At 45.4% G+C, this 20,155-nt stretch overlaps 1 protein-coding gene across 3 annotated transcripts in view; it reads right to left on the reverse strand.

The window, feature by feature from the left end:
* LOC105487005 (insulin receptor) overlaps nt 1-20,155 on the reverse strand; it is a 188,050-nt gene that overhangs the window by 13,826 nt on the left and 154,069 nt on the right. For 2 of the 3 annotated variants that reach the window (XM_071085907.1, XM_071085909.1), the window contains 4 exons: nt 16,021-16,295; nt 14,881-15,020; nt 5,547-5,706; nt 2,039-2,141 (listed from right to left, as the gene is read on the reverse strand). In XM_071085907.1, the coding sequence (XP_070942008.1) occupies nt 2,039-2,141; nt 5,547-5,706; nt 14,881-15,020; nt 16,021-16,295 (678 nt within the window). The remainder of the gene's footprint in view (nt 1-2,038; nt 2,142-5,546; nt 5,707-14,880; nt 15,021-16,020; nt 16,296-20,155) is intronic. The other variant, XM_071085908.1, reaches the window with a different exon arrangement.

A 20,155-nucleotide genomic window follows, 5' to 3' on the forward strand; every position in this document is an offset into this window, starting at 1 on the left:
CCCATCAGACAAGTACTTAAGTGCATCAACATGGCAGCAGCACTGATCCCTCCCCAGGTATTTTTTTTTTTTTTTTTTTCACATTTCAGAGTTGGAGTCTTGCTGTGTTGTGGCTGGACGGCAGTGGTTTAATCATAGCTCACTGCAGTCTCGACCTTCTGGGCTCCAGAGATCCTCTCACCTCAGCTTTTTGAATAGCTGGGAATACAGGTGCTCACCACCACACCTGGCTGCTAATTTTTAAAATTTCGTAGAGACAGGGTCTCACTATGTTGCCCAGGCTGGTCTTGAACTCTTGGTCTCAAGTGATCCTCCTGCCTCATCCTTCTGAGTGGCTGGGATTACAGATGTGCACGACCATGCAGGGCTCTGGCTGGCTTTTATTATAATTTATGGCTGTCTATGTAACACTTAAAAGCCACTGACCCAGTACTGTTCTACAGCGAGCTCATCCCGACTGATGAGAAACAATTATTAAATTTTCAGGAAACGAGTGAGCCAGTTATTAAATACAAGCATCATTAAAGATTAAATTGTACAATGCCTTCCAAATAGAACAAAAAATGTAAATTATAGAGGCTTGCAATTAAATAAATTACCCTAAAAGCAAAGACAATACATGTTCAAAACTCATCACTTTCTAACTCTCATACTCCATTTTACTATGATCAATGCAGTTGAGGTTATTTACCTTATATCATTTATACACCATATTGTATCCATAGGGTGAATTCAATGGGGAGCTATCATGTGTCTCTTTCCGACACTGTGCTCAGTAATATTATGCCTACAGCCTGAAATTAGACATGCTGGGAATATTTACATTACAGAAACTGGCAAATGCTATAACTTGGGACTGGATTTGTTGTTCTGTTGTTTGTCCAGTCTTGAGGAATTGATGAGAAAAATGTTTTTTGTTTTGTTTTTGAGACAGAGTCTCGCTCTGTTGCCCAGGGTGGAGCGCAATGGTGCGATCTCAGCTCACTGCAACCTCTGCCTCCCGGGTTCAAGCGATTCTCCTGCCTCAGCCTCCTGAGGAGCTGGGATTACAGGCGTGCACCACCACACCCTGCTAATTTTTGTATTTTTAGTAGAGACGGGGTTTCACCATGTTGGTCAGGCTAGTCTCGAACTCTGACCTCATGATCCGCCCACCTCGGCCACCCAAAGTGCTGGGATTACAGGTGTGAGCCACCGCGCCCAGCCGAGAAAAATGTTTAATCATGTAGATTAAACTTAAAAGCATGTCATGTCTGCAACTGTGACATTGCGCATGGCACAAAACATTACGAAAATGTTCTTCTGGTATTTAAAAATTATTATCTGACTCAGCAAAGACATCACTCATATCACTGATGAACATATATGTCTTATTTCAGTTTTATCCTACTCTTTTTTTTTTTTTTTTCTGAGATGGAGTCTCACTCTGTTGCCCAGGCTGGAGTGCAATGGCGGGATCTTGGCTAGCTGCAACGTCCACCTCCAAGGTTCAAGTAATTCTCCTGTCTCAGCCTCCTGAGTAGCTGGGATTACAGGCGCCTACCACCACGCCCGGTTAATTTCTTAGTATTTTTAGTAGAGATGAGGTTTCACCATGTTGGCCAGGCTGATCTCAAACTCCTGACCTCAGGTGATTCACCCGCCTTGGCCTCCCAAAATGCTAGGATTACAGGCGTGAGCCACTGTGCCCAGCCATGTCCTACTCTTTAATGTAAATTTTGAAAAATTAATCAATATTCACATTGGAGCTATACTTGTTTAATTAATTGCAATAATAGGTTGGCTTCAGATATAAAGGTTTGGGCAAAAAAATTTAAAAAGTCAACAAAAACTTTCTGTGAGAATCAACTGGTTAGAGGGAATTTACAATAAAGAGTTGTATATGTCGTATTATGACAATTATCTGTAAATTGCACATTACACATCCTATATCAGTAAAATTCATAATAAACTTACATATACCTATACCTATATCGAGGCATAATTTCCCCCAGAGAACCAATGGTTCCCAGCACACCACTGAACTCACTCAACTCACCTCTTTCTCAGGAATAGATAAATACTTCCAATCACAATACTGAAGAGAAAGACAAAGATGAGGGGGCCGATGATAATTTTTGCAATATTTGACGGGACATCTACTGAAATAGAATAAGAAAATATATGTTTCATATCAATGTGTTCCCAAGAAAGTTAACACCAAAAATCACATCCACTCCTGGAATGGGTGGGCCACCCTGTTTCCTCCCTCCCTTGTCCATGAACTTCTCTGCTACTCTTCCATACCCTGATTTTTCCAGCAGTCCCACAACAGTCCCGTAGGTTCAGTAGGACCAGGCAGTGGGCTCAGAGGTCAGTATTCTGTTAGCACACTGTTCCCCACCCCCACTCCCAAATCACTGCTCATTTCCACCCCTCCCACATCTCAGGCAGTGGATGCAGGACGCCATACTGTCAGTTTAATGCTCTGCTGCTGCCCCTCTGAAATGCTTATTCATTTTATTTTAATCTTTATTTAGTTACTTATTTTTGTGACGGAGTCTTGCTCTGACACCCAGGCTAGAGTTCAGTGGCACGATCTCGGCTCACTGGAACCTCCTCCTTCCAGGTTCAAGCGATTCTCCTGCCTCAGCTTCCCGAGTAGCTGGGATTACAGGTGTGCACCACCACGCCTGGCTAATTTTGTACTTTTAGTAGAGACAGGGTTTCACCTTGTTGGCCAGGCTGGTCTCAAACTCCTGACCTCAGGCGATCCTCCCACCTCAGCCTCCGAAAGTGCTGGGATGACAGGCGTGAGCCACTGCGCCCGGCCAAATTCTTAATAATTTTAAAGCGAGGAGCTCTGCATTTTCATTTTTCACTGGGTCTTGCAAATTATATAGCTAGTCTCGACCCCAGCGTGACTTCTGACAGACGTAAAATTCTTTTGATTTTTATGTTTTAGAGACAGGGTCTTGCTCTGTCACCCAGGCTGGAGTATAGTGGCACAATCACAGTTCACCGCAACCTCAAACTCCTGGGCCCAAGTGATCCTCCTGTCTCAGCCTCCTAAGTAGCTGGGATTACAGGCATGCACCACCACAGCTGGCTAATTTTTGTATCTTTTTGTGGAGACAGAGTCTCGCTATGTTACTCAGGCCGGTCTCTAATGACTATCCTCAAGCAATCCTCTTGCCTCAGCCTCCCACAGTGCTGGGATTACAGGTGTGAGCCACCACACCCAGCCAAAAAACTCTAATAACAAAGATGGAGATGCTAGCAACAGGGGCCAGGCACTTAACATTTGTGTCATTAAAATGTCCCTCCACCTCCTGGAGTGGTTCTGTTATTATCTCCATGTACAGATGAGCAAGTGTAGGATTGCCAGATAAAGAACATGTGATACACACCATGGAATACTACACAGCCATAAAAAAGAATGAGATCATGTTCTTTGCAGCAACATGAATGGAGCTGGAGGTGATTTGCTAATTGAATTCACACAGGAACACAAAACCAACTACCTCATATTCTCCCCCATAAGTGAGAGTAAGACACAGAGCACACATGGACAGAAAGAAGGGAACAGTAGACACCGGGACTGATATGGTTTGGATCTGTGTCCCCACCCAAAGCTCTTGTGGAAATGCAATCCCCAATGTTGGAGGAGTGGCCGGGTGGGACGTGATTGGATCATGGAGGCAGTTTCTAACGGGTTAGCAACATCCCTCCTGGGTACTGTATAATGAGTGGGTTCTCATGGGATCTGGTGGTTTAAAAAGCATATAGCACCATCCCCCCGTCTTAACACCTTGCTCCCATTTTGCCTTCCACCATGATTGAAAGTTTCTTGAGGCCTCCTCAGAAGTTGAGCAGATGCCAGCATCATGGTTCCTGTACTGTCTGCAGAACTGGGAGCCAATTAAACCTCTTTTCTTTATAAATTACCGAGTCCCAGTCTCAGGCTTCTTTTCTTTTCTTTTTTCTTTTCTCTTCTTTTCTTTTTTCTTTCCCTCCTTCCTTCTTTTCTTTTTTCTTTTCCTTTCTTTCCTTCTCTCTTTTTCTTTTTCTTCTCTCTCTCTTTCACTCTTTCTTTCTTTCTTTTTTTATTTTTTGAGACACAGTCTCACTGCATTGCCCGGGCTGGAGTGCAGTGGCATGATCTCGGCTCACTGCAACCTCCACCTCCCGGGTTCAAGCAATTCTCCTGCCTCAGCCTCCCAAGTAGCTGGGATTACAGGCACACATCACCATGCCCAGCTAATTTTTTTTTTATTTTTAGTAGAAATAGGGTTCCACCATATTAGCTAGGCTGGTCTCAAACTCCTGACCTCGTAATCTGCCCACCATGGCCTCCCAAAGTGCTGGGATTACAAGCGTGAGTCACCGTGCCCATCCTCTTTCTCTCTTTTTCTTTTTTCTTTCCTTTTCTTTCTTTCTTTCTCTTTCTTTCTTTCCCTCTCTTTCTCTTTCTTTCTCTCTCTCCCTATCTTTCTCCTTCCTTCCTTCCTTCTTTCCTTCCCTCCTTCCTTTCTTCTTTTTTTTCTTTCTTTCCTTCCTGTCTGTCTCTCTCTTTTTTTTTTTTTTGAGACAGGGTCTCGCTCTGTTGCCCAGGCTGGAGTGCAGTGGTACAATCTCGGCTCACTGCAACCTCTGCCTCCCCAGTTCAAGCAATTCTCCCACCTCAGCCTCCCAAGTGGCTGGGACTACGGGCGCCCACCACCATGCCCAGCTAATTTTTGTATTTTTTGGTGGAGATGGGGTTTCACCATGTTGGCCAGGCTGGTCTGAAACTCCTGACCTCAAGTGATCAGCCCACCTTGGCCTCCCAAAGTGCTGGGATTACAGGTGTGAGCCACTGTGCCCAGCCAGGTATTTCTTTATTGCAGTGTGAGTACAGACTAACTCAGGTGCCTACTTGAGAGTGGTGGGTGAGAAGAGGGAAAGGATAAAAAAATGACCTATCTGGTACTATGCTGATTACATGGGTGACAAAATTATCTGTACGGCAAACCCCCAACGACACACAATTTTCTTATATAATGAACTGCATAAGTACCTCTGAAACAAAAATAAAAGTGCTTTTTCTTTTTTTTTAAAGTGCCGGATCAGTCCAGGCATGGTGACTCATGCCTGTAATTCCAGCACTTTGGGAGGCTGAGGTGGGTGGATCACTTGAGGTCAGGAGTTTGAGACCAGCTGGCCAACATGGTGAAATGCCATCTCTACTAAAAATACAAAAATTAGCCAGGTGTGGTGGTGTGCACCTGTAGTCCCAGTTACTGTGAGGCTGAGGTGGGAGAATCACTTGAACCTGGAAGGTGGAGGCTACAGTGAGCCGAGATTGTGCCACTGCACTCCAGAACAAGAATCCATCTCAAAAAATAAAAAAGTGCAGGATCAGAGAGGGCAAGCACCTAGCCCCAGTCACACAGCAGCAGCTGGTAGGTCAGAGAATCAAGGCCAGGACCAGCACCTATGGCCTCTCCATGTCATCCTCTTAAATGTCCCACCATGCTCAGTGCTAAGCACAGCCCCAACTAGCTGAGGCTGCCATGGAGACTTACAATAGTCCGTCACGTAGAAATAGGTGGGTTCCGTCCAGGAGCCGTTGCCCGCGAGGGAGGTGGCCCGGACTCGCACGCTGTAGTTCCCCGGCGACAGCCCGCGCAGCCTGCAGCCCCGTTCCAGAGCGAAGTGCTTGCGGGAGACACAGAGATGCAGCTCCTGGAAGGAAGACAGGAGGAGGAGGAGGGTGGCTGAGTTTTGCACATTTGGGAGTGTCCGCCCCTAGCAGGGAGCTCACAGCCATGATCCTGCTCAGAAAGGACACCAAGGCAGCAAAGCACAGACTAAGACACACAAGTGACTTTGAGAATTGCAGAATTTTATAACCACAGTGCTAGGGATAAGGATATAGATACAGAGATTATCATGATTGGAAAGGGCCAGACTTCCTAAGCCAGAAGCCGAGCATTAGACCCTGATGGTTTCTTTTCTTTTTTCTTTTTTTTTTGAGACGGAGTTTCACTCTTGTTGCCCAGGCTGGAGTGCAATGGTGCAATCTCGGCTCACTGCAACCTACACCTCTCGGGTTCAAGCGATTCTCCTGCCTCAGCCTCCTGAATAGCTGGGATTACAGGCACCCACCACCACGCCCAGCTAATTTTGCATTTTCAGTAGAGTCAGGGTTTTACCATGTTGGCCAGGCTGGTCTCAAACTCCTGACCTCAAGTGATCTGCCCACCTCGGCCTCCCAAAGTGCTGAGGTTACAGGCGTGAGCCACCGCGCCCGGCCCTATTATCTATTTTCTATTAATATTATTTTCTATAACATTATCTTTCTAAACATCATTTGTTTTATTTTTAATTGACAACAGTCATATAGGTCTGGCACAGTGGCTCATGCCTGTAATCCCAGCCCTATGGGAGGCCATGATGCGAGGATCACTGGAGTCCAGGAATTAGAGACCAACGCGGGCAACATAGCGAGACCCCATTTCCACAGAAAATAGAACAATTAGCCAGGCACAGTGGTTCGCGCCTGTAGTCCCAGCTACTCAGGAGGCTAAGGTGGGAGAATCACTTGAGCCCAGGAGGTCAAGGGTGCAGTGAGCTATGAAAGCTCCACTGCACTCCAGCCTGGGTGACAGGCTAGACCCTGTCTATAAAATAAACAAACAAAAATAAAAATAATAGTGGTATACACGTATGGGGTACAGTGTAAAGTTATGATACAGTATAAATTGTGGAATGATTAAAACAAGCTAATTAAATGCTCATCAGTTCATGTACTTATTTCTTTGTTGTGAGAATATTTAAAATCTATTCTTCTAGCCATTTTGCAATATGTGTTATTAGCTACAGTCACCATTCATGTACAGAGCAATGGATTCCAAGAACGTATTCCTGTCTGAAACTTCGCACCCTTTGATTCACATCTCTCCTTATTCTTCCTTTGATTGTTTTTTTCCCTGACCATTTTAAAATGCAAAAGTGGGCAGGGCATGGTGGCTCATGCTTATAATCCCAACACTTTGGGAGGCTGAGGTGGGCAGATCACTTGAGGTCAGGAGTTCGAGACCAGCCTGGTCAAGATGGTGAAACCCTGTCTCTACCCAAAATACAAAAATTAGCTGGACCTGGTGGCGTACACCTGTAATCCTAGTTACCCAGAGGCTGAGATGGGAGAATCACTTGAACCCGGGAGGCAGAGGTTGCAGTGAGCCAAGATTGTGCCACTGCACTCCAGTCTGGGCGACAGAGCAAGACTCCGTCTCAAAAATAAATACATAAATAAATAAAATGCAGAAGTGACTCCCAGCTCACAAATCATTACAAATCAGGCAGCAGGCCACATTCAGCCTATGGGATATAGTTTACTGACTGACCCCTGGTTTAAGACATTATATGGTTTGTCTGCAGTCTCATAGCTGCAGAGTGGCAGGGCCAGTTCTTGAACTGTCTGGCTCTACAGCTACTCCGGAGGCTGAGGCAGGAGAATGGCGTGAACCCGGGAGGCGGAGCTTGCAGTGAGCCGAGATTACACCACTGCACTGCGGCCTGGGCGACAGAGCGAGACTCCGTCTCAAAAAAAAAAAAAAAAAAGAAGAAAAAGAAAAAAGAAAAAAAAGAGAACTGTCTGGCTTTATAACTTCTCCTTAAGACCATGGCAAAATATTTTTGCCATGTCTCTAGCAAAATTAGAAAAGGGTGGAAATGAAGGATCTGCAGGGTCTATGCCAGATTTCCTGCCTTTCCCTGCAACTCTCGGCCTCTGCCGCATCAGAACCAAATAGATAAATGGGCTTAATGTCTAAGGACAAATAAGAAAGTTCTTTCTTTGCCATGGTGCTGCCTTTCGGTGTTTTTTTTGTTTTTTTTTTTTTTTTTACTCATTAGGCCAGGCACGGTGTGGCTCATGCCTGTAACCCCAGCACTTTGGGAGGCCGAGGAGGGCAGATGACGAGGTCAAGAGATCGAGACCATCCTTGCCAACATAGTGAAACCCTGTCTCTACTAAAAATACAAAAATTAGCTGGGCGTGGTGGTGGGTGCCTGTAATCCCAGCTACTCGGGAGGCTGAGGCAGGAGATTCACTTGAACCCGGGAGGCGGAGTTTGCAGTGAGTTGAGATCGCGACACTGCACTCCAGCCTGGGCAACAGAGCGAGACTGTCTGAAAAAGAAAAAGAAAATGTGGTACACTTTGCCTCAAAATAAAATAAAATAAGTAAATAAATAAATAAATAAAACAGTGGGGATAAAACAGTTGGGATCCACCCAAATGGAGATTCGCAAAGTGCGAAACATACCTTGTGATAAGCATGTAACTAGAGATAAACCGAGAGCTTCCGAGAAGAGACAGGAGGCTCTCGGGAATAAGACCATGAAACCTGCAAGCGTCGAGCCAAAACTCTGAAAAGTTTTCGAAACAGTTCCAAGCTAATAGTGCATGCAGAGAACCGGGCTGGAACATTTAGGAGGGGGGTGGAGAGTGGAGAAGAGAAATAAATGTTTTAGAAAAAAAAAAAAAAAAAAGCAAACAGGCCGGGCGCGGTGGCTCAAGCCTGTAATCCCAGCACTTTGGGAGGCCGAGGTGGGTGGATCACGAGGTCAGGAGATCGAGACCATCCTGGCTAACACGTGAAACCCCGCCTCTACTAAAAAATACAAAAATTAGCCGGGAGCGGTGGCAGGCGCCTGTAGTCCCAGCTACTCGGGAGGCTGAGGCAGGAGAATGGTGTGAACCCGGGAGGTGGAGCTTGCAGTGAGCTGAGATCCGGCCACTGCACTCCAGCCTGGGGGACAGAGCGAGACTCCGTCTCAAAAAAAAAAAAAAGCCAACAACCCCGTGTTTATCATGTGACAGTAACAGCAAGAAAACAAATCAGTCTGATGGCAGGGGTGGGGGCGGGGAACTCCAGTCCAAAGTTTCTTCCAAGTGGAATGAGTCACCGAGTAGAGAGGGACGAATAAGCAAATATAGAAACCCAAGGTAGCTGCTATCCAGGACAAAGGGGAAATGCATCTTCTTTTTTTTTTTTTATTTTTTTGGAGACGGAGTTTCGCTCTCGTCGCCCAGGCTGGAGTACAGTGGCGAGATCTTGGCATCTTGGCTCACTGCAACCTCCACCTCCTGGGTTCAAGCGATTCTCCTGCCTCAGCCTCCTGAGTAACTGGGATGACAGGCACGTGCCACAGCATGACTCTGTCTCTAAAAAAAATTTTTTGAAGGGAGATACTGAAAAAAAAATGCAATTAAATAGCTAGAGGTGGCTTTGTTTATGAAACTAGCAAAAGAAAAAACAACATAACACTCACCGGCCGGGCGCAGTGGCTCACACCTGTAATACCAGCACTTTGGGAGGCCAAGGTGGGTGGATCACGAGGTCAGGAGTTCGAGACCAGCCTGACCAACGTGGTGAAACCCCATCTCTACTAAAAGACAAAAATTAGCCAGGTGTGAAGGTGGGCTCCTGTAGTCCCAGATACTCAGGAGGCTGAGGCAGGAGAATCACTCGAACACAGGAAGTGGAGGTTGCAGTGAACTGAGATTGCACCAATGCACTGTAGCCTGGGCTATAGAGATAGACTCTGTCTAAAAAAAAAAAAAAAAAAAACGAAGAAATGCCCAACTCTTTCCTAAAGCAGCTGTGCCATTTTACGTTCCCACCAGCAACGTATGAGGGTTCTGATTTCTCCTCATCCTCACCCACACTAATTACTATCCATCTTTTTGGTTTTTTGCCATGCTCGTGGGCACGAAGTGGTATCGCATTGTGCTCTTGATTTGCATTGTTGTCACGGCTAATTTGGGGCTGAGTTTTGTGTTCTGTCCTGGTACCAGGGTGGGGTTGAAGGTGGGAGGTGAGAGCCACTCAAGGGAGACGAGCAGCTTCCAAAGGAAGTTCAGGGCATTGTTGACAGCAAGGATACAGATTCTACAGAGTGAACAATGCCTGTTTCCACTGCAGATCCTCCTTGATTTTTTTTCTGCTTCTGTGTCCAACTTGTCTCTGTTCACCCAGAACTTTCTGAGTGTGGACACTGAAAATCTCACATCCCAGGGAGCCCTCAGTCCTGGCTAAACCTAGACAACTGGCCACCCTGTCCGCATTGGATTTAACTCGAATCCTAACTTCTCCTAGCTTTTTCCCATGCCTTTGACTGGCCTGTGTCTCCTGTTCCTGGGACCCAAGGGTCACTATTAGAAATTCCCACCACGAATCCCCAACAGCCTCTGCCCCACACAGCACAACCCCAATCCCACCCAGTCCAACTCTGTTCACCCTAGAGAGAAGCAGAGAAGGGGGAGAAAATGAAAGAAGAATGTGAGGTTACAGTCACCTTCTTAAGAACCTTTTCATAGACACATTTCTGTTATTGCCAACAATTTCCTTAATTACCTAGCATTGCTTTGATCAAGAAAAAAAAGCGACGTACAATTTTATTTATTTACATATATAGAGAGAGATGGAGTCTCACTCTGTCACCCAGGCTGGAGTGCAGTGGTGTGATCTTGGATCACTGCAATCTCTGCCTCCCGGGTTCAAGCGATTCTCCTGTCTTAGCCTCCCGAGTAGTTGGGATTACAGGCGCACACCACCACGCCCAGCTAATTTTTGTATTTTTAGTAGACACAAGGTTTCACCATGTTGGCCAGGCTGGTCTTGACCCCTGACCTCAGGTGATCCGCCCTCCCGAGGTGCTAGGATTACAGGCGTGAGCCACTGCTCCCGGCCTAAAACTTTATTTTTATGTACACAATTTATATTGTTGGAGTATAATTTTACTACATTTACAAAATTCTCTCTAGCATGTGGTGGGAGTGAATATTATGTTATGTAAGTTACATCTCAATAAAGCTGTTTCTAAATTAAAAAAAAAAAAAAAATCCCTCATGCCCAAGCCAATCAGCATACAGCATTCCTCTGGTCACATGATTGGGCATTGGGTGTCACATGACCTCAGTCTAGCTGGGAATGCTGGGATGCACTCTGTCTTCCTCTGGGTTTGGCACTGTAAAGAAATGAGGTTTGGAACCACTACAACCACAGGTGGACAGCCAGGGGCTACTGGGCTCACTGCCAGGAGCCTTAAGATGTAACCCACCCAGGCCAGGCGTGGTGGCTCACACCTGTAATCCCAGCACTTTGGGATGCCAAGGTGGATTACCTGAGGTCAGGAGTTCAAGACCAGCCAGGCCAACATGGTGAAACCCCGTCTCCATTAAAAATACAAAAATTAGCTGGCTGTGGTGGTGGGTGCCTGTAATCCCAGCTACTTAGGAGGCTGAGGCAGAAAAATCGCTTAAACCCGGGAGGCGGAGGTTGCAGTGAGCTGAGATTGCACCACTGCACTCCAGCCTGGATGACAGAGTGAATGAGGCTCCATCTCAAAAAAAAAAAAAAAAATGCAACCGACCCAAAGGAATCCTGGATCCAGCCATTCCTGAAGCTCCTCAGTTGTTCAGCTCTGGGAGCTAATAAGCTTTTCCTCTATCATAAGTTAGTTTGGATACAGGGGGATTCTTAACTGCTGGGGGATAACACAAAGGAACTAAATTCCAGAGTGTGTAATTTTAACTTCTACATTACACTGAACAAACGTCATCCCAAACATTTTATCTTAGTTTTTTGGAGACAGAGTCTTCTTGCTCTGTCACCCAGTCTGGAGTGTAGTGACTGAGTCATAGCCCACTATAACCTGGAGCTCCTGAGCTCAAGCAATTCTCTCCTCAGCCTCCCAAGCAGATGGAACTATAGGCACAGACCACCACACCTAGCTAATTTTGAAAATTTTTTTGCAGAGATGGGGTCTGGCTATGTTGCCCAGGCTCAAACTCCTGGACTCAAAGCCATCCTCCCACCTCAGCTTCCTGAGTCACTGGAATTACAGGCACGAGCCACCATGCTTGGCCCCCAAACATCGTTTTAAATGGCTCTTCATCCACCAATTCTATGGCTGCCCCATCTTCCATGTGTCCATTCTCCAATGGATGGATGTCTAGTGGTTTGCATATTTTGCTACTGATGAAAATCTTGTGCATAGAGCTTTGTTCCCTGCCCCAAATTTGAATGATTTCCTTAGGACCTACAGGATTAATACATATAGGATAATATGTTAATAAATTTTGCAATTATGGTCCCCAGGGAATCATGACTTTCTGTGTCTATGAGACTCTGGGAGCCTCAGTATCCAGCTCACTGAGATACTCAGAGGATGCATTGCACTTCCTTATTCTGGGCTTAGCCATGGGCTCACTTTGCCAAAGGGACACTAGCAAATGTGATGTGAACAGAGTCCTGAGAAGTGTTTGTATATGGAGCATGTCCTTCCTTGCCTGGGCTAGCTCGCTGGACAGTGAGAGAACACATGGGGGGAAAAGCTCCAAGTGTCCCCAGCTGAGGCCCCAGTCACGTGAATGAGGCCATCCAGCTCCAGCCAAACTGGCCCACGACAAAGGAATCACCCAGTGAACCTGCAGAATTGAGAGAAAGAATAAATGTCTTTTTGTTTTTTTTTTTTTTTTGCCTGAAACAGAGTCTCTGTGGCCCAGGCTGGAGTGCAGTGGTGCGATCTCGGCTCACTGCAACCTCCACCTCCCAGGTTCAAGTGATTCTCCTGCCTCAACCTCCCAAGTAGCTGGGATTGCAGGCACGCACCACCATGCCTGGCTAATTTTTGTATTTTTAGTAGAGACGGGGTTTCACCATGTTGGTCCGGCTGGTCTCAAACTCCCGACCTCGTGATCCACCCGCCTCAGCCTCCCAAAGTGCTGGGATTACAGGCATGAGCCACTGCGCCTGGCCAATGTCCTTTGTTTTCAACCAGGACCTTTGGGGGCAGTTTGTCACACAGCAAGAACTGACTGAAACAGTAACTAAAACTGTCAATCCAAAAAGCGAAACTGTTTTCCAGATAAAATCTGTATTACCTAAAATGGTAAAAAACAGAGGCAATCCAAATCCCCAAAAATAAATGATACCCCAATCACGAGATTAAACTCTATGTAGCAACTACAAATCATAATTCCAAAGGCTATTGTGGACAGAGACATCAAAAGGCAGAAGAAAGTAACTGAAGAATATGGATTAGAGGCGGCCGGGCGCGGTGGCTCAAGCCTGTAATCCTAGCACATTGGGAGGCCGAGACGGGCGGATCACGAGGTCAGGAGATCGAGACCATCCTGGCGAACACCGTGAAACCCCGTCTCTACTAAAAAATACAAAAAACTAGCCGGCGAGGTGGCGGGCGCCTGTAGTCCCAGCTACTCGGGAGGCTGAGGCAGGAGAATGGTGTAAACCTGGGAGGCGGAGCTTGCAGTGAGCTGAGATCCGGCCACTGCACTCCAGCCCGGGCGACAGAGCGAGACTCCGTCTCAAAAAAAAAAAAAAAAAAAAAAAAGAATATGGATTAGAGGCACATGCACGTTTGTGCCAATTAAACACTTGCTGAGCTTTGTATGGTAAGGGATTTTATTTTAAAAACGAATGTTAAAAAAGGCAAATCAAGCCATTCATTTAGCAAATAGGGCCCCAAAATAGGCCCAGAATGACAATTTCAGTAAGGACACTTGCTATTTTTGAAAGTTTACTTTTTTTTTTTTTTTTTTTTTTTTTGAGACGGAGTCTCACTCTGTCACCCGGGCTGGAGTGCAGTGGCCGGATCTCAGCTCACTGCAAGCTCCGCCTCCCGGGTTCATGCCATTCTCCTGCCTCAGCCTCCCGAGTAACTGGGACTACAGGCGCCCGCCACCTCGCCCGGCTAGCTTTTTGTATTTTGTAGTAGAGACGGGGTTTCACCGTGTTAGCCAGGATGGTCTCGATCTCCTGACCTTGTGATCCGCCCGTCTCAGCCTCCCAAAGTGCTGGGATTACAGGCTTGAGTCACCGCGCCCGGCTGAAAGTTTACTTTTTCTGTGAAGGGCCACATATAGCCTCTGTTGCGTATTCTTTTTTTTTTTTTTTTTTTTTTTTTTTTGAGACAGAGTCTTGCTCTGTCACCCAGGCTGGAGTGCAGTGGCACGATCTTGGCTCACTGCAAGCTCCGCCTCCCAGGTTCACGCCATTCTCCTGCCTCAGCCTCCCGAGTAGCTGGGACTACAGGCCCCTGCCACCACGCCCGGCTAATTTTTTTTTGCATTTTTAGTAGAGACAGAGTTTCACCATGTTAGACAGGATGGTCTCGATCTCCTGACCTCATGATCCGCCTGCCTCAGCCTCCCAAAGTGCTGGGATTATGGGCATGAGCCACCGTGCCCAGCCTGTTGTTGCTGTTTTTGAGACAGAGTCTGGCTCTGTCACCCAGGCTGGAGTACAATGGCCAATCTTGGCTCACTGCAACCTCTCCCTCCTGGGTTCAAGTGATTCTCCTGCCTCAGCTTCCCACCTCGGCCTCCTGAGTAGCTGGGATTACAAGCACCCACCACCACACCTGGCTAATTTTTGTATTTTTAGTAGAGACGGGGTTTCACCATGTTAGCCAGGCTGGTCTCAAACTCCTGGCCTCAAGTGGTCTGCCTGCCTCAGCCTCTCAAAGTGCTTGGATTACAGGTGTGAGCCACCATGCCCAGCAACTTATAAGGTTTTAAGACTCAAATAACTCCTTCTAAAGTGAAATGAGTCTCCTGTCATGGTGGGAGACAGACATCATTCAACTTAGAGGACACAGCTGAAAAGCAATGTGAGAAACTAAGAAAACTAACAAGCTTGTAGGTTGGCATTTCTGACCCATCTTCCTGGGAAGTCAAGTATTAAGGCTTTAAGTGCTAATAGCACAGTATCTGATGAGAGAAGCACTGGAATCAGAATTTCAGCAGAGGAAGGAGGTACCAAGGGCAACTCTGAAGGGGCATGCTGAAGTGTGAAGGGGTGTGCCCAAGAGTCAAGGGCCTTACCTCATCGCCATATCGCCGATAACTCACTTCATACAGCACAATCAGACCATTGGGCTCCTTCGGCTCCTGCCACATCAAGTGGACGATGTTGTTCTCAAAGATTTCATGCGTCACAGGGCCAACAATGTCATCAGCCTTGGCTGTAAGGAGAGGAAGTGAGAGGCAGGGATGTAACTGTTGGATCAGATCCCACTTCTGCCACCTGCCCGTGGTGCAACCTTGGGCTGGTGACACCATTTTTCCACATCCCATTTTCCTCATCAGAGAATGGACATCTAAAACTTATCCCACAGGATTGTTAGGAAGATTAAATGGATTACTTTCTGCATATAACTTTTTTTTTTGAGACGGAGTCTTGCTCTGTCACTCAGGCTGCAGTGCAGTGGTGTATTTTCTAAAGTTTACATAATGGTTGCCTATGACTCTTATAATTTGAAAATATGGTCTGGCATGGTGGCTCATGCCTGTAATCCCAGCACTTTGGGAGCTCAAGGTTGGCGGACCATTTGAGCTCAGGCATTGGAGACCAGCCTGGGAAACATGGTGAAACCCTGTCTCTACTGAAAATACAGGTGTGGTGGCACACACCTCTAGTCCCAGCTACTTGGGAGGCTGAGGCAGGAGAATTGCTTGAACCAGGGAGGCGGAGATTGCAGTGAGCCAAGATTGCGCCATTGCACTCCAGCCTGGGTGACAGAGCAAGGCTTCATCTCACTAAAAAAAAAAAAAAAAAAAAGGCCAGGCTCGGTGGCTCATGCCTGTAATCCCAGCACTTTGAGAGGCCGAGGTGGGTGGATCATTTGAGCCCAGGAGTTTGAGACCAGCCTGGGCAATATGGTGAAACCCCATCTCTACTAAAAATACAAAAATTAGCTGGGCGTGGTGGCAGACACCTGTAGTCCCAGCTACTCGGGAGGCTGAAGCAGGGAATCACTTGACGGAGGAGGCAGAGGCTGGAGTGAGCTGAGGTAGCATCACTGTACTCCAGCCTGGGCAACAGGGCAAGGCTCTGTCTCAAAAAAAAAAGAAGGCCAACAAGGTAAAATACAGATATGCACTGCTCAGAGCATGGAGAATCTGTCTTTGGTCAGCCTGGGTGTCCCACCGCATGACATTCAGACCCTGGGGCAGCAGCCCCACCTTCAGGCATGGTCCTGGCGCTGACGTAGGCTGCCACACTGCACCGTTCCTCAGGGGTGTCTTGGTTGCAAGCCTGCAGCTCGATGCGATAGCCCGTGAAGTGTCGCAAGCCGGAGATGACCAGCGACTCCTTGTTCACCACCTTCTCAAAGGGCCTGTGCTCCTCCGGACTTGTGGGCGTGCTGGTCGAGGAAGTGTTGGGGAAAGCTGCCACCGTGGGCACGGCCACCGTCACATTCCCAACATCGCCAAGGGACCTGCGTTTCCGAGATGGCCTGGAACGACAGTAGGACATGCATGATCACACCATCACCATCATTTTTTGTTTTTTAAATGACGCTGGAGAATTAAAAGGCTCGATGAAGAAGAAAGATCAGAGTGCAGGAGGGTGCAGCGGTAGGGAACATGGATTACAATGCAGACTGCCAGGAATGACCACCCAGAGCAGCTTTCAAGATGCCCTTGTGAGCATCTGAAGGATTAGAGCAGGCCCACCTCGTGAGGGATGAGTGCTTCCAAGACCATCAATAGTAGACACACACCGATATTCCCCTCGACATGCTCGATTTCAGGTTTTTCATTTTGCAGATAAATAGGCCAGCCAGGGTCAGTGACAAAAATAAGACACCAAAAGCACGTAAGAGTCTAGCTTTTCAGGAAGCCCTGCCAAATGGCATTTGCTCAATGGTCCAAGTTACTGATCGACATCGTCAGTTTAAACAGGAAAAAATACATCTTCTCCTTCTTATGACTGCTTAGGGCACCTGCATAATTTGAGTGATTAAGCTGTAATTCTTAGAAAAGGAATCACATCACTCAGGTCAGGAAGATTAACTCCAAGAAACATCTGTGCAATCAGCACACTTCTCCCCATCCCTTGAAAAGATCCATCAAACAACAAATGTTGATAGCTAGCAAATTTTAAAATACAAAGAAAAAAGGATAAAGGAGAAAATGTAGGCTGGGTGAGGTGGCTCACGCCTGTAATTTGAGTACTTTGGGAGGCCCAGGCGGGCAGATAACCTGAGGTCAGGAGTTCGAGACCAGCCTGGCCAACATGGGGAAACCCCGTCTCTACTGAAAATACAAAAATTAGCTGAGCCTGGTGGTGTACAGCTGTAATCCCAGCTACTCAGGAGGCTGAGGCAAGAGAGTCACTTGAGCCCAGGAGGCGGAGGTTGCAGTGAGCCAAGATTGTGCCACTGCACTCCAGCCTGGGCGACAGAGCGAGACTCTGCCTCAAAAAAAAAAAAAAAAAAAAAAAAAAAAAAAAAGAAAAAAAAAGAAAAGAAAAAGAAAAAGAAAGGAAAAGAAAATGTAAATCACTTATAAATCCACAGCCCACTGCTTCCTTTGGGCAATTTTTTCCCTGTAAATATTATGTGTGAACATGATGAGCATCAAGCCTGTTTTATAAGTAAACTTTGTTTACTTGTTATATTGGAAGCATTTATTAAATATTTTCCTTTCAACATAACATCTTAACTAGGAGGGAATTTTGGGATTTTTTCCTTTTTAATGTTAGGGTTTTCCCCCATCACCTACAGAAGTAGCATGTGCTCCCTGCAGAAAACTTGGTAAATGATGAATGACTGTAAAATATTCCATTTACTACATGAGTCATCATTCACTTAACCATCGTCCTTATTTTATTTAATTTATTTTGAGACAGAGTTTCACTCATGTCACCCAGGCTAGAGTGCAGTGGTGCAATCTCGGCTCACTGCAACCTCCACCTCCTGGGTTCAAGCGATTCTCCTGCCTCAGCCTCCTGAGTAGCTGGGATTATAGGCGTCTGCTACTACGCCCAGTTAATTTTTGTATTTTTAGTAGAGATAGAGTTTCGCCATGTTGGCCAGGCTGGTCTGGAACTCCTGACCTCAGGTGATCCACCCACCTCAGCCTCCCAAAGTGCCAGGATTACAGGCATGAGCCACCGTGCCCGGCTCCCTTTTTTTTTTTTTTTTTTTTTTTTTTGCTGTTATAAATATTCCTTTGATCATTATCTGATTGTCTTATTACTTCCCCAAAGTAGATTCCTAGAGGAAAATATCACTAGGTTCAGGGAGATAAGAAACTCTTTAAGCTTCTTAATATCTACAGCTAAATGGTTGTCTAGAAACTCTATATTGACTTGTGGTTCCACCAGCAGGCCATGAGACTGCATTCCAGGACAATCTCAGCAACCCTAAGCCTTAACAGTTTTTTTTTTTTTTTCCTTTCTGTGTTTGTTTAGTTTGTCTAGATTTTTAACCCAAGAGATTAAAAATATGCTATCACTCGACTATGTTATTTGTGGATCTTTATATTACTGTGACTTCATTTTTCCTTTATTGGTTCTCTGTGATTCTCCAAAGAATTGTCCCCTCCTTGTCCTTTGTTTTTCCATGAATTACTTGTGCTTTCCTTACTCCTGTGTTGTTTATTCGTTAAAGATATTAACCTTTAATGTATCATGCTACACAACTTACACTTTTCCATTTGCCAGTAAGCTTTCTTTAAATGGTTTGATACAGGCTTTCATGTTTATTTATACAATTTAATATATCAGTAACATTTTAAAATTTGTTCCCTTACAAGTCATTCTAGATGGGGTTATTATGAGTTGTGCTAAGGTTTTATGGCAATTTGGAAAGGGATCTTTTTCCTTATTTTATATTCTAATTATTGCTGGTATATCTACAGTTTTTTTTTAGTTATTTCTATTGTACCTACTTTCCCAAACTCTAACTCATTTTAAAAGTTTCATAATTGACTTTCTTGAGTTTTCAATGATATACTAGAAGAGGGGTCAGCAAATTTTCCCGTAAAGGGCTAGATAATAAATATTTTGGGTTTTGCAAGCCAAATGACCTCTGTCACAACTACTCTGTCATTGTAGCTTAAAGCAGCCCTAGATGATGTGTAAACAAGTGGGTGGGGTTGCATTCCAATAAGAGTTCATTTACAAAAACAGGCAGCTAGCCCATGGGCCATAGTTTGCCTACCCTTGAGCTAGACACTCTGCAAATAGCAATGACTTTATTTCCCACATTCCATTCTTTGCAACTCTAATTTCTGTTTCTTGTCTTATTACATTGGCTGGATGCCCAGAGAAATGTTAATTAGTAATGATGAGATGGGGTTTCCTTGTTTTGTTCCTAAGTATACTAAGAATAATTTTAAGAATGACGTTAGCTTGGCTGTTGGTTTAACCTAGGTAACATTTATCTTGTAGAAGAAATATTCTATTACTAGTTTTATGAGAGGCCTCTTTTTTTTTCCTCCCCTTTCTCTAAGTTAGGAATTTTAAATTAAGGTTATTGAAATAGATATGATCTTCCTTATTGCACCTCTTGATGAAATAGATGATGTTATCAAATCTTCTGATCTTAAACCATCCTTGCATTTTGGAGATAAACAATATTGCCAGTGCAGTGTTTTATTTGGGACATTTGAATCTAATGTCACATATTAGCTTGGCCTGTGGCTTTTGTTCAGTGCAGTATCTTTGTCAAGTTTTTTTTTTTTTTTTTTTGAGACAGAGTCTCACTCGGTTGCCAGGCTGGAGTGTGCAATGGTGTGATCTCAGCTCACTGCAACCTCCGCCTCCTGGGTTCAAGTGATTCTCCTGCCTCAGCCTTCCAAGTAGCTGGGATTACAGGCATGTGCCACCATATCTGGCTAATGTTTGTATTGTTAGTAGAGACAGGGTTTCACCGTGTTGGCCAGGATAGTCTCAATGTCTTGACCTTGTGATCCGCCCATCTTGGCCTCCCAAAGTACTGGGATTATGGGCCTGAGCCACCGTGCCTGGCCTCTTTGTCAAGTTCTTTAAGGGTGTTATGTTCATTTCATAATATGAACTGGGACAATTTTTATAGATTTCTATGCCCTAAAATAGTTTTTATATTATAGGAAATAGATGCTCTTTCAGAACTTGAAAGAACGTGTCTATAAAACTCTCCAGGCCAAGGGATTTTTTTGAGGAAATTAATTGACACATATCTTTTTCCAAGGTTCATAACCACTTAATTTTTCTGCTGCTTTTTGAATCCATTTAGACAAGTTAAATTTTCCCACCATGCTGAAACTTTCAAACTGAGCAAGTGCACAGTTGTCCAAAGAACTTAACACATTAAAATTTTCTTCAGAC

This window comes from Macaca nemestrina, chromosome 20 (assembly GCF_043159975.1).
Source record: "Macaca nemestrina isolate mMacNem1 chromosome 20, mMacNem.hap1, whole genome shotgun sequence".
Classification (NCBI taxonomy): domain Eukaryota; kingdom Metazoa; phylum Chordata; class Mammalia; order Primates; family Cercopithecidae; genus Macaca; species Macaca nemestrina.